The following is an 11,900-nucleotide window of genomic DNA, read 5'->3' as shown; positions in this document are numbered from 1 at the left end:
TTGCGATATGTTCTTCAAGGCTTTCTATATTTTTTGAAAGAGCTAAGGCAATATTTAAATGAATGTGCATTTATGAGCGATTTTCAAGAATATGACATTTTGTTCCATGCCAAGTATAAATGCCAAGGAGAGCAAAGGTTTTGTAAGCCGAAGGGCAAACAGCAGACGCATGTGGCTCTCGTGACATTCGCGTGTCCTTCGACTCCCACTTTAGTCGTTCTTACCTTCATTTCCACATCACCACGCAATTCCAGTACAAAGTAACCAAACTCATCCAGAACCTCTTTTGTTGCCGAGGAAACATGAATCTTCAAGGCTGAAAACACGAAAAGGAAAACAAATCTTACCCATGTCATTTGATGAAGTGAGCTAATCTGAACAAGACAGGTTTTGTAAAACATTTCACCATTATTCAATGCTTGTAGTTGTACCAAAAGACTCAAAATATCATTTCTTTCCACTTCTCACCAAGTATTATAACACATGCATTCATGCAGATCATAAAAACTTTTTTAAAAATAATTTACACAATAATAATAATAATAATTCATTACATTTATATAGCACAAATCACAAAAGCATTTCAACTATAATAATGCCTATGGAGATTTTAGTTGACTTTATAAGCAACACAACAGAAAACCATTCTTTGAAAGTTTGTAGTAATTCACATGTTATGAAGTAAAATGTATTATAATATGAGAAAATCCAAAGGGGCGTATGGGTGGCTTTGTGTAGGAACAGCAGGAGCCAGTAGCGGGTGTCCCTGTAGGCAAAGAAAGGCGAGTCCCTGACCCTGGAAATGATTTTGGGGGTTGGCTAGTAAGAAGCTAAAGAGAGTGAAATACATGTAATTCTAAGCTACATGCTTCCTTAATTTAGGAAAGATAGTGCATTCCTGAAAACCCCTTTGTATGGTGAGTTGTTGCAACTTCGACACATATTTAACAATAATTTATAGTGAAAAATGTTTTCCTTTACCTCTAAAAACAACTCCATTTTGCTCGAGTAATACTATGATACAGTACACGAAAGTGGAAACAATTCAATAATAACGTTCATCATGAAAACAGACTCTAATAAGATACTAAATGCAGTACAGTTTAATAAGTCTGTGTTTTGTTGTGGTCTCACACACACCACAGGCTTTCTCGGTTTGCAGATTTGCACTGTGGTAACTGCCTGTGGCCAGCCACAAACCCATGACCTTCTAGGCTCCAATGACTCTCTAAATCAGCCTCCTTGTCAGTGTGGGTTAAAGGAGGAACTCCCTTATTTCTTACGTAAGGACAAGCTGTAAGCAGAGTGACTCCTGGTAAAACTGCTGGGCTCTTTCGCTCACCCAGCTCACTCTCGATTGCATAGCTCTGCACCGACACTACACTTCACCCCCACCACTGTGACTACGCCAATTGTTGTGTCGGGGGGCTTGCAATCTCACACCATGAGCCTTCTCAGTTGACTGATTTGCACTGTGGTAAATGTTGGTGGCTAGACGTGAACTCACAACCTTCAAAAATGGAATGGATCCATAAATCCACCTCCATGTCAACATGAGCTAAAGGAGTACATTAAAACAATCTAGACAAGAACAGGTCATTCAGCCCAACAAAGCTAACCAGTCCTATCCACTTAATTCTTCCAAAATAAAATCAAGTCAAATTTGAAAGTCCCTAAAGCCCTACTGTCTACCACACTCCTTGATAACTTATTTCATGTGTTTATGATTCTCAGTGTAAGGAAAAACTTGGTAATGTTTGTGCAAAATTTACCCTTAACAAGTTTCTAACTTTGTTCTCGAAATCTTGCTGGACTAAATTTTAAATACTTCAATCGTGTCTCCTCTTAATCTTCTTTTGCTTAAACTGAAAAGGCTCAGCTCTTTTAGGTTTTCCTCATAATTCATCCCCTGTAGCCCTGGAATCAGCCTAGTCAGTGTTTTGTGGACTTGTCCAGAACTGCTATGTCCTTTTTGTAGCCTGGAGACCAAAACTGTACACAGTACTCCAGATGCGGTCTCACCAGTGTGTTATAAAGCTTTAGCATAATATCCTCCATTGACTTGTTCTCTTTACATTGTGATATGTAACCTGAAATTTTGTTAGCCTTTTTAATGGCTTCTGAACACCATCTGGCAGTAGATTGTGTTGAGTCCACTATATCTCCTAAATCCTTCTCACAAGGTACTTTCAATTTTCAGACCTCCCATTGTGTAAAACCTAACATTTTTAGTTCCTACTTGTAATACTTTACATTTACATACGTTAAACTATAACCTTCTGGACCCCAATGGCCCTCTAAATCAGCTTCCTTGTCTCCTAAGTAAGGATAGGCTGTTAGTGGAGTTCTTCCTGGTGATGTCAGCTGTGCTGTTTCTCTGTCTGTCTGTCTCTCTCACTCACTTTCCCAGCACCTTTCTTTTTTAGAGCCAGGATGCCCAAGATCATTTGTTGCATGTCACGAACATCCAGCTCCGCCTGAAACATCCTGCCTCAATCTTTGCCACAGGCTGCAGCAAGGTGTACTGAGATTAGAATTTGGAGAAGAACTGGGGAGAAGGCTCATTGGAGGAAACAGGAGGAAAAGGCCAAAGCTGAAAAGGAGATGCAGGAGACAAGTAACAGATGCAGGTGGCCATTCATCCATGTGCAAGTGGGTGTGACATCCCACCTGGCAGATAGGCATTCAAGACCTGCATAGGCATGTCCAATGCATAATCAAGGCTCTGTGTTTCTTTTGTGTGCTCATTTAACCTTTATGTTTTCCCTTATTTATTGCTTCTCGTGAATTTTACATAATGAAAGCAAAATTTTTATCAAGTATAAAAATAAAAACTGCTCTGGTCAGCTTAAGTTTTAGCTCAGAATGAAGATGAAAGGATTAATAAGCCTTTCCATATTATGTGCACACTACGATCATGAAAGATCTGATATAATAGGGCACTCCATTGACCGCCATTGTTTCTAACTGATGTTTTATTGGAATTCACTTTACATGGCCACTGTAAGTCTTGCTAGAGCCCACCTTATCAGTCTTTACGTATTTTATGTTGCATGAGTTTTCACTGAAATAAATAAATGAAATAATTTTTAATAATATTTAAATAAGTACATTTAATTATTTACACTTACAAATCATATTTTTATTATGTATTTATTGCTCTATTTTACAATGCATTTATTTCTATTTTTATTTTATTTTGTCCAACAATATTCCTCCATATAAGTCATCCCATTTGAATGTGAACCCTACATTCTAACCAAAGAGCTTACAAAAATCTTTTTAGCCAATATAGTGTCATGCATGCACGACTGAGGAGTACCTTCTGGGCTCATCCAGCCCAGGACAAGAAGGGGCTCTGTTGCTACTGGATCTTCTCCCTTTTTCCTCCACAAGGTCGAGAAGTCGCCCAGTGTGGGCAATTGACTTCACCTCTTCTGGTCAAACCCCTATAAAGCCTGGGCACCCCTCGAAGGAGGCATCTAATTGAGGACCAAGGAGACAATAGTTGGCCTGCTTGAAAGACTGTCCCAGCCTTGAGAAAGCTACATTTTGTTATTTTGTTTTGTGCCTTTTTCCGTGGCAACTTGCACTTGTTTTACTTTGAAAACTCAACCAATTAAACTGAATGACCCGGGTGGTGCCGCAACATTTCTTTTTGGACTTGGTCGTTCCATCACACGACCGCAATAGTCAAAAGAAAACTTCTTCTGCTCAACTTGTAGAGGCTTCACATAGCTAGTGGGCTTTTTTTTCCCAGTGCATTTTGCAACACCATCACTGCAGCACCACACCATTCTCTATCACAGTAACTGGAAGTGAAGGTAGGCTTTCTGTTTGAAAAGTGGCAGGAGTGTTTAAAGGGAAATGACTGTCAGAAAAACAGAAAGGAGGAAAGAAGAGCAAGGGGTGTTTTCTCTGGCTATTTGCTGGTCCAAGCCCAAGGATTTACATTTCTCTTGACTGTTTTACCATACTATACCATGATGGAGCCATTGGTGTGCTTTTTTGGTGACAGATGAACAGTTGAGGCTCCAGGTGAAGTCCTCAGTGATATGAACTCCAAGGAAATTGATATTTCCTACCTTCTCAATGGTGGAGCTATTTATGTGAAGTAGACTATGAACTGAACAGAACTCTGTAAAATCAACAACCATCTCTTTTGTTTTGGAGATGTTGAGAGACAGGTTCTTGTCAGTGCATCAGTCTGTCAGATGGTTGACCTCTTTTCTGTATGCTGATTCATTGTTGTTACTGGTGAGGCCTACCACCATTGTATCATCATCAAATTTGATGATGTGATTGGAGCTAGACTAGACAGTACAATCATGTGTCAGCAGGGTGAAAAGCAGTGCAGTGGAATCATCTGATTTTTCTATGTTTATCTATTATAAAAAAAATCCTGGGAGAGAAAGATGGGAGACAAGACATGATCTTCACGTTAAGATCACGGAAGACACTTAAAAGACCTGCGAGACAAAAGAGAATGGCCATGGAGCGTCTTGCGGGGACCTTACACATGAGACTTTGTGCCAAGAGATTGACCCAGGACCGTCTCGCGATGATGTAGAACATGAGATTCTTGCAAACACCCCCTACTTACAACCAATATCAAATAAGACCACGGGCAGCAAAACACTCAGTCATCTAAGGGATTTCAGCACACACAGATCCAGGGTATCAGCGCATATAAAGCATATAAGGACAATACGTTATAAATTAAACGTCGACGATTAAGCAAAGAAGAAAGCAGTGCAGAGAAAAGAGACTCAAAAGCGTTGGAGAGAAAAAAGAGCAAAAAAGAAAAAGAATAATCTAGGTGCAAATTCAGAAAATAAGGAAAGTAATTATCAGCCCAGAACAAGTGGAATTGAAAAAAGCACGTCCAATCGGGCTCAGAATTAAAAGATGGAGAGTAAAAGACAAAGTAGAACTTCATAAAGACGCTCACAAATGTTGGCGCTATACACATGCAGAGCAGGTTAGAGATTATGAAAGCAGTGGAATTCGAAAGGCTCAAAAAAAAAAACGTTGGCACGATACACATGTGGAGAAAGTTAAAGAATATGAAAGCAGGAAAATTACAAAGTATAAAAAAAAGAAAGTAAAGATCGCAGTAGCGCAAACAAACGAAAATTATTACTTGAAAAAGGAAAAATAATCACCACGGACCAGGTGTCTTAAGTAAAGCGTCATAAAGAGGTTAAAAAACAAGGGGGCCAAACACATGCAGAGAAGGTTAGAGATAATGAAAACTGGAATTCAAAAGACTCAAAAAAACGTAGGCACAATACATATGCAGAGCAAGATACAGAATATGAAAACAGAAAAAAAACGACAGTGTCAAAACTAAGACTGTAAACATCGCATTAGTGCAAAAAAAGAGAAATTATTACTCGGAGAAATAACGAAAAGGCGAATAGAGATTGAATATATGGACATAGGTGATATGTCAGAGGTATGTAAATATTGTAAGGCTTTGAAGTTTAAGTCAGAGAAATTGAAAAACGATGTTTACCTCACATGCATTTATTGGTTACGTTGCGTAAAAAAAATTTTAACTACTGAAGATCGTTTTGTCTGTACTAAAATTCCAAACAGAGAAACCTATCCTGAATTATAGTACAAAGTCATTAAACACATGTCTCACGGACCTTATTTAAAAGATTCAGCATATTGGGACTCCAAAGATTCCAAATATTGACTTTAACAGAAGTTCTGAAATAAAAGTGAAACTAATGAAATAGCAACAATTCAAAGAAAAAAAAATCTTAAAAATGTGTATCTGGAAAACCAAACACGTGGGCCGGCGAGCAAAGCGAGCAGGGGGCGAAGCCCCCTAGTCTAGGAAAAAAAAATTTGTTTGGGGACCAGCACCAGGATATTTTGGTTAGCATTTTTCATGTACTATTACATTGGTGAGCTAGAGTAATTATCAGATTTTATGACTGTATGATGTATTGTGGTGTCACTATGCTGGGAATAAGAACACAGGAAATTTGATAAACAAAAAGGGAACATTCAGTCCAAAAGTTTGTTGATCCTAGTTTCTTATCCAAGCGCTCCTTAAAGGTTGTCAAAGTTTTTGCTTCAACTACACGTCTCGGTAGTTTTCCATATTCTCCCAACTCCTTGTGTAAAAAAGTGCTTCCTGGGTTCACTCCTAAATGCAATTCCATTTGACGTCCAATGGAGTCCACGAATAAGCTGAAAGAATTCTTCAGGGTCTACTTTATCAATGCCTTTGAGAATTTTGAACACCTGGATTAGGTCCCCATTCAGTCTCTTCTGTTCCAGACTAAACAGGATTAATTCTATGTGTTTGTCAGAGTAGGACATGTCTTTAAATCCTAAATTACACCTGGATCCTGTCCTCTTGCACAGCTTTATGTGCTGCTTTGTCTTTCTTATCATGTGGTGACCAGTACCGCATACAAAACTCCAGATGCTGTGTCACTAGTGCGTTATATAGTCTGAACATAACTTTCTAGTGTGTTATGTTAGAATGTTTTGTGTTTACTCCCCTGTCCTTCATTCTTGTCAGTCATATATCATTGTATTTAAGATATTCACTTTACATGTCTGCTATCTGGGAGAAGTAGGTTGGTGGGTGTTAGGCCATGACTGGACATTTGCCTTGAGTCACCACAAAAACTAAAAACCATAGGGTCTCTGCACTCAGCAAATCTTAGTCGTTCAGAAGCAAACCAGAATGCTACTAAGTGACTATTCTGGCTTTTGACTGTGAATGCTCATCTTGTAAAAGGCACACATCACTTGAGCTCTGCTTAATCAAAGAAGTTATTCTGTGTGGGAGGAGTTGGCAACAAAACCGTACCTGCAGTCTCAAATGTACAGAGTAGGTGAAGTGCCTTCAGAAGCAAGAAATCTTCTTGTTGGCTGCATTGTGTGCTTGTGGTTATTGTTTCACTACAGATATTTATTTTATTGGGATGTTAATAATAAACATACTGTCTATTTTCTAACCATCACTTGTAGCTGCAACCAGAGCTAGCAGCTTTTTGCACAAGGCTGAAACAAACCTAAATTAGGCACTATGACATTCCTGGGCACACACACATTGTTCTTTTACCAGAAATATGTCAGTACATTTTTGGGAGGCCAAAGGAAATCAGGCTGCCTAGAAAAATCATGCTGACTGTCAGCAGCCATACCACTTGCGCTTCAGAACAGGCCATCCATTCAAAGCTAAGCATGTTTGGGCCCAGCCAGTACTTAGATGGGAGACCATCTAGGAAAAGCTAGGTTTGGTGCTGGTGAGGCCAACAGGGGGCGCTTACCCCTTGGTCTGTGTGTGGAACCCAATGCCCCAGTGCAGTGATGGGGACACTGTGTGGTAAAACTGGTGCCGTCCTTTGGATGAGACATAAAACAACAACAACATTTATTTATATAGCACATTTTCATGCAAAATGAGGCTCAAAGTGCTTTACATAATGAAGAAAAGAAAAATAAAAGACAAAATAAGAAATTAAAAAAAGGCAACATTAGTTAACATAGAAAAGGAGTAAGGTCCGATGGCCAGGGTGGACAGAAAAAACAAAAAAAAACTCCAGAAAGCTGGAGAAAAAAATAAAATCTGTAGGGGTTCCAGGCCACGAGACCGCCCAGTCCCCTCTGGGCATTCTACCTAACATAAATGAAATAGTCCTCTTTGTAGTTAGGGTTCTCATGGAGTCACTTGATGCTGATGGTCATACAGACTTCTGGCAAGTCTGAGGTCATGACTCTCTGTGGTCATTAAAGATCCCTGGGCATCTTTCAAAAAGAGTAGGGTTTATTCCGATGTCCTGGCTAAATTGCCCACCATAACCTCATCCATTCTGGCCTCCTAACTATCCCTGTCACTAAATGACTGTCTATCTCACCCCTTTACCACCTTACAGCTAATGTGTGTTAAGCGAACTGGCCCAATAATGGCTGCTGTCACATCATCTAGGTTGTGTTTGAAATGGGTCCCTACTCACAATCTAAAGCTCTTTGAATGCTATATAAATGTAATTAATGATAATAATAATAATATTTGGAGACCAGTCCTCCTTTGTTGACAATTCTATTTTTCTTCTTTACTAGGCAAGATGATGAAGCTTTTAAAACATTGCCAGGAACTCTACGTAGATAGTGACCAGGCTGAATCCTGGTCACTGTAACTGTAAGGCACTAGCACACGAGCATTAATGTCTTTGCCACCAAATGCCAAACTGCAATGTTCCTAAAACGTGATACAAATCTGTGCTGGTGGACAATTCTTCAAAAGAGGAGCTTCATTACCTACCATAAGTGAGCTTATGAAAAGACAAACCAGCCAGAGCCACGCTGTCACCACCTTTAAAATTAAATTGCAACAAAACTGAACTCCTGCAAATCGGCACATTATTCGCTACTTAAGAAAATGAGCTCCATTCCAGTCACTCTTGACGGGGATCTCATCACACCTTCTTCTGATGCAAGGAATCTTGGTGTCATTTTTGATTCCCCCCTTTCTTATTCTGCCCACATAAACCACATTAAGAAACTTTCTTACGTTCACCTCCATAACATATCCCGTGTTCGCTCATTCCTCTCCTTTTCTAATGCTGAGAAACTTGTCCATGCTTTTATCACATCCTGCATCGATTATTGTAACTTGCTGCTGGCAGGTGTCCCTTCTAATCTTCTATCACATCTCCAGTTGATTCAAAACTCTGCTGCAAGAGTCCTTACTCTAACCAGCAACAGCGAGCACATCACACCCATCCTGCTCCATCTTCACTGGCTCTCTTTATCTTACAGGATTGAATGTAAAATTCTATTAATAACCTACCAAGCTTTAAATGGCCTTGCAGCGGACAACATCAGTGACCTTCTAAATTACTAGGCTCCTGTCCGCCTACTAAGGTCCTCTGATTCTGGTAGTCTTGGTGTGCCTCACACTAACCTGCACTCTATGGGTGATAAGGCCTTCAGCTCCATAGCACCCAGACTTTGGAATGACATCCCAAAATTAATTAGATCAGCTGACTCCATTCATTCTTTTAAAAAACAACTTAAAACTCATCTATTTGGGAAGGCTTTTAACTTAACTTAACATTTTGCCCTTTCTTTCAGTTTACCTCTCTGTCCAGGTGCTCAGGATAATTTGTGTATTTGTTATATCACAAATTAGGTTATTTGTTAGGTTTTTCTTTTAGTATTGAATTTAGTATTTTACTGTGGTTTATTGTTCTTTATCCTATTTAATGCTTTGTTATCTGTTTCATTGTTCTATTCAGGAAAACATTTGTATCCAATGTTACATATACCCTTCTGTTTTTTTCTAAGACTCTGTGAAGCGCCTTGAGCATTGGAAAGGCGCTATATAAATAAACTGCATTATTATTATTATTATTATATTAGCGTGACATAGCAAACAGGCCTTCCAAGGATAGCAAACTAATTTAAAGGGCAACAAAAATAAGTGTAAGTCCATAAGTGCTAACATCTCAGAGCTTTACAGTACAAATGCATCTTCAACAATCTCCATTCTTTTATTTGTTAGCCAGGGGCAAGCACTGTATGGGACACCCGTTCACTGCAGCCACACATACTCAGCTAACTTATGTCAAGTCGCTAACCAAGCTGAACTCTGAGTTGAAATTAGAGAACTTGGAAGAAAACATGACTATAAACAGAATCTTGAAGGCTTTTAACTGCTTACCTTCCCCATTTGACTCCATTCGAGATGCTGTATTGACGGTATCGCCGAACAAGCAATATCTGGGCATTTTCAGGCCAACCACACCTGCACATACTGGACCTACAATAAAAGAAAACATGAGCTAAGTCCACTCCTTGCACTTGGGAAATCCTTGTATGCTATGATTTAATAAACATACACATCTTGTGACACACTGACAATATGCTAACAACTCTTTGTTAAATCAAATTAAATAACATCCTCCATGGTTTACTCCACCCATCTTAACTGATTCTGTGGCCCACCTTTCTACTGTAAGGTTTTAGTATGTCATTTTATTCAAGTATACAGGTGCATAGCATTGCAAAAAAATGGTGTGAAAATAGGACATCCGCTTCAAAGATTAGGATTATATGAAACACACATGTAGTGAGAAGTTTTCTTGCCTGAAGAAGGGGCCTGAGTTGACTCGAAAGCTTGCGTATTGTAATCTTTCTAGTTTGCCAATAAAAGGGGTCATTTTGCTTAACCTCTCACTATATATTTTCAAAATATATTTTCTTGTGTAAACATGACTAAATAAAGAAACCTAAACCTAAAACCTAAACCTAAACCTATATCCATAATGGCTAACACGGTACAACACCCTAGTACTACATGAAATACACATGAAAGCTGCATGAGTTTTCAATGTTTTCTTCTAACTAACATCTTTCTTGTTATATAATATGCTACCGTGGCTGTCTATTTGTCTGTCCAGGATTTTAAATCACCTGTAGCTCGCAAACCGTTTCAACTAATGACCTGAAATTTAGTACACATATACTATGTGACGTCTACTATCTGCGTTTGGGTGATGATTGACCACCAAGGTTATTCATATTTTTATTTTTATTTTATTTTATTATAGAATCAACACTTGGCATCTTCGCCGTCACTTCTCCTACTGTATCTCTTCATATCTTAAATCATTCTTGAGGCAGATTGAAGACCTAAGTGCCAGCTTAAGTGAAAAATTAAAGAAAACGTACTAAGTAATTGCAAAACAAACACTGACTTAATCAGTTGTAACACAAAAAGATGCCGACGAAAGAAGAAAAGAAGTGGGCTGCTAGGGTGGAGAAAAGAACAGCTGCTCAGGAAGCAGCAAGCACATCAACCTCTGAGCAAACGAATGCTAAACGTACAGAGAAAGAGGATGAAAACTAGGAATGCTCAAGTCAAGTGTAACATGCAGTGCGCCATTACTGGTACATAGCATAATACAAGAGTAAATTGAAAAGTAAAGGCAATTGAAAATTACACGGTAGAACACTGACACAATACGACATTTTCGTGATGGCTTATGGGTATTTTGAACACGCACAGTGCGTCGATCTCCTGTTAGTCAAGTTGCACCCAGGATCAAATGAACATAGACCGTTCGCTACGGAATTGTATCATGTGCTGTAGTGAGATTTCTTTGTGCAGATGAAGTGAAACCTGCTCTACTGAAAGATGTTGCCTCAGTAAGCTGTTTGGGTATCCATCTTGCTCAAACTTTATGGTACTCCCAGTCATATTGCACTATGGCATGTGCAGAACCATCCATATCCCAATGTGCAACAACCTCAGACAATGTAATCTTGGTCTTCTCTGATGAAGGCCTTCACCATGTTGATGTGGGCTTGTATGTGTGATGTTGATGGTTGACCAGATCGAGCTTCATTGGTTACACTTGTTCTTCCCTCTTTAATCCATTTGTGTCCATTCCTACACTTTTCATTGAGTCAAGCTGTTTCCACTTTCGTACTGATCCAGTATCCTTTGGTGATTTTCGGCAGATTTGACTTTCTCTGCCCAAAGAAATCTCACTAAGACAAGGTGCTGCTGCAATCTTGCAGCTTAGCATCCATGTTCATTTGACCTTTGGCATCAGCTAGACTAATGGCAGGGCACCACACTGAGTGTATTAAAACTACCTATAAGCCATTGCAAAGGTGTTGTATTAAGTCAGCTTCTATCCATTGTGGTTTCTGTGTAATTTTCAAATTTCCTTTATTTTTTGATTTACCCTCATATTCTCAAGCACACTTACACATTAATCATCAAGTAATCTAACAAGCATGTCTGCAGCTCCTCCACTGCTTCTCCATCTGCTAAGGTCCACTGGCCTGGGTGCAAGGACACCAGCAGAACTTCAGGCTCATGGAGCTGGCAAATAGTGTGGCAGATCGAGTTGCCA

At 39.3% G+C, this 11,900-nt stretch overlaps 1 protein-coding gene across 1 annotated transcript in view; it reads right to left on the bottom strand.

Annotated features, from left to right (window-relative positions):
- npr2 (natriuretic peptide receptor 2) overlaps window positions 1–11,900 on the bottom strand; it is a 200,743-nt gene that overhangs the window by 2,382 nt on the left and 186,461 nt on the right. The window contains exons 20-21 of the mRNA XM_028804819.2: window positions 9,698–9,796; window positions 225–316 (exon numbers count right to left, since the gene is read on the bottom strand). Of these exons, the coding sequence (XP_028660652.1) occupies window positions 225–316; window positions 9,698–9,796 (191 nt within the window). The remainder of the gene's footprint in view (window positions 1–224; window positions 317–9,697; window positions 9,797–11,900) is intronic.

Source organism: Erpetoichthys calabaricus, chromosome 7, assembly GCF_900747795.2.
Source record: "Erpetoichthys calabaricus chromosome 7, fErpCal1.3, whole genome shotgun sequence".
Classification (NCBI taxonomy): Eukaryota; Metazoa; Chordata; class Cladistia; order Polypteriformes; family Polypteridae; genus Erpetoichthys; species Erpetoichthys calabaricus.
This window is presented reverse-complemented; position numbering and strand designations above follow the sequence as displayed.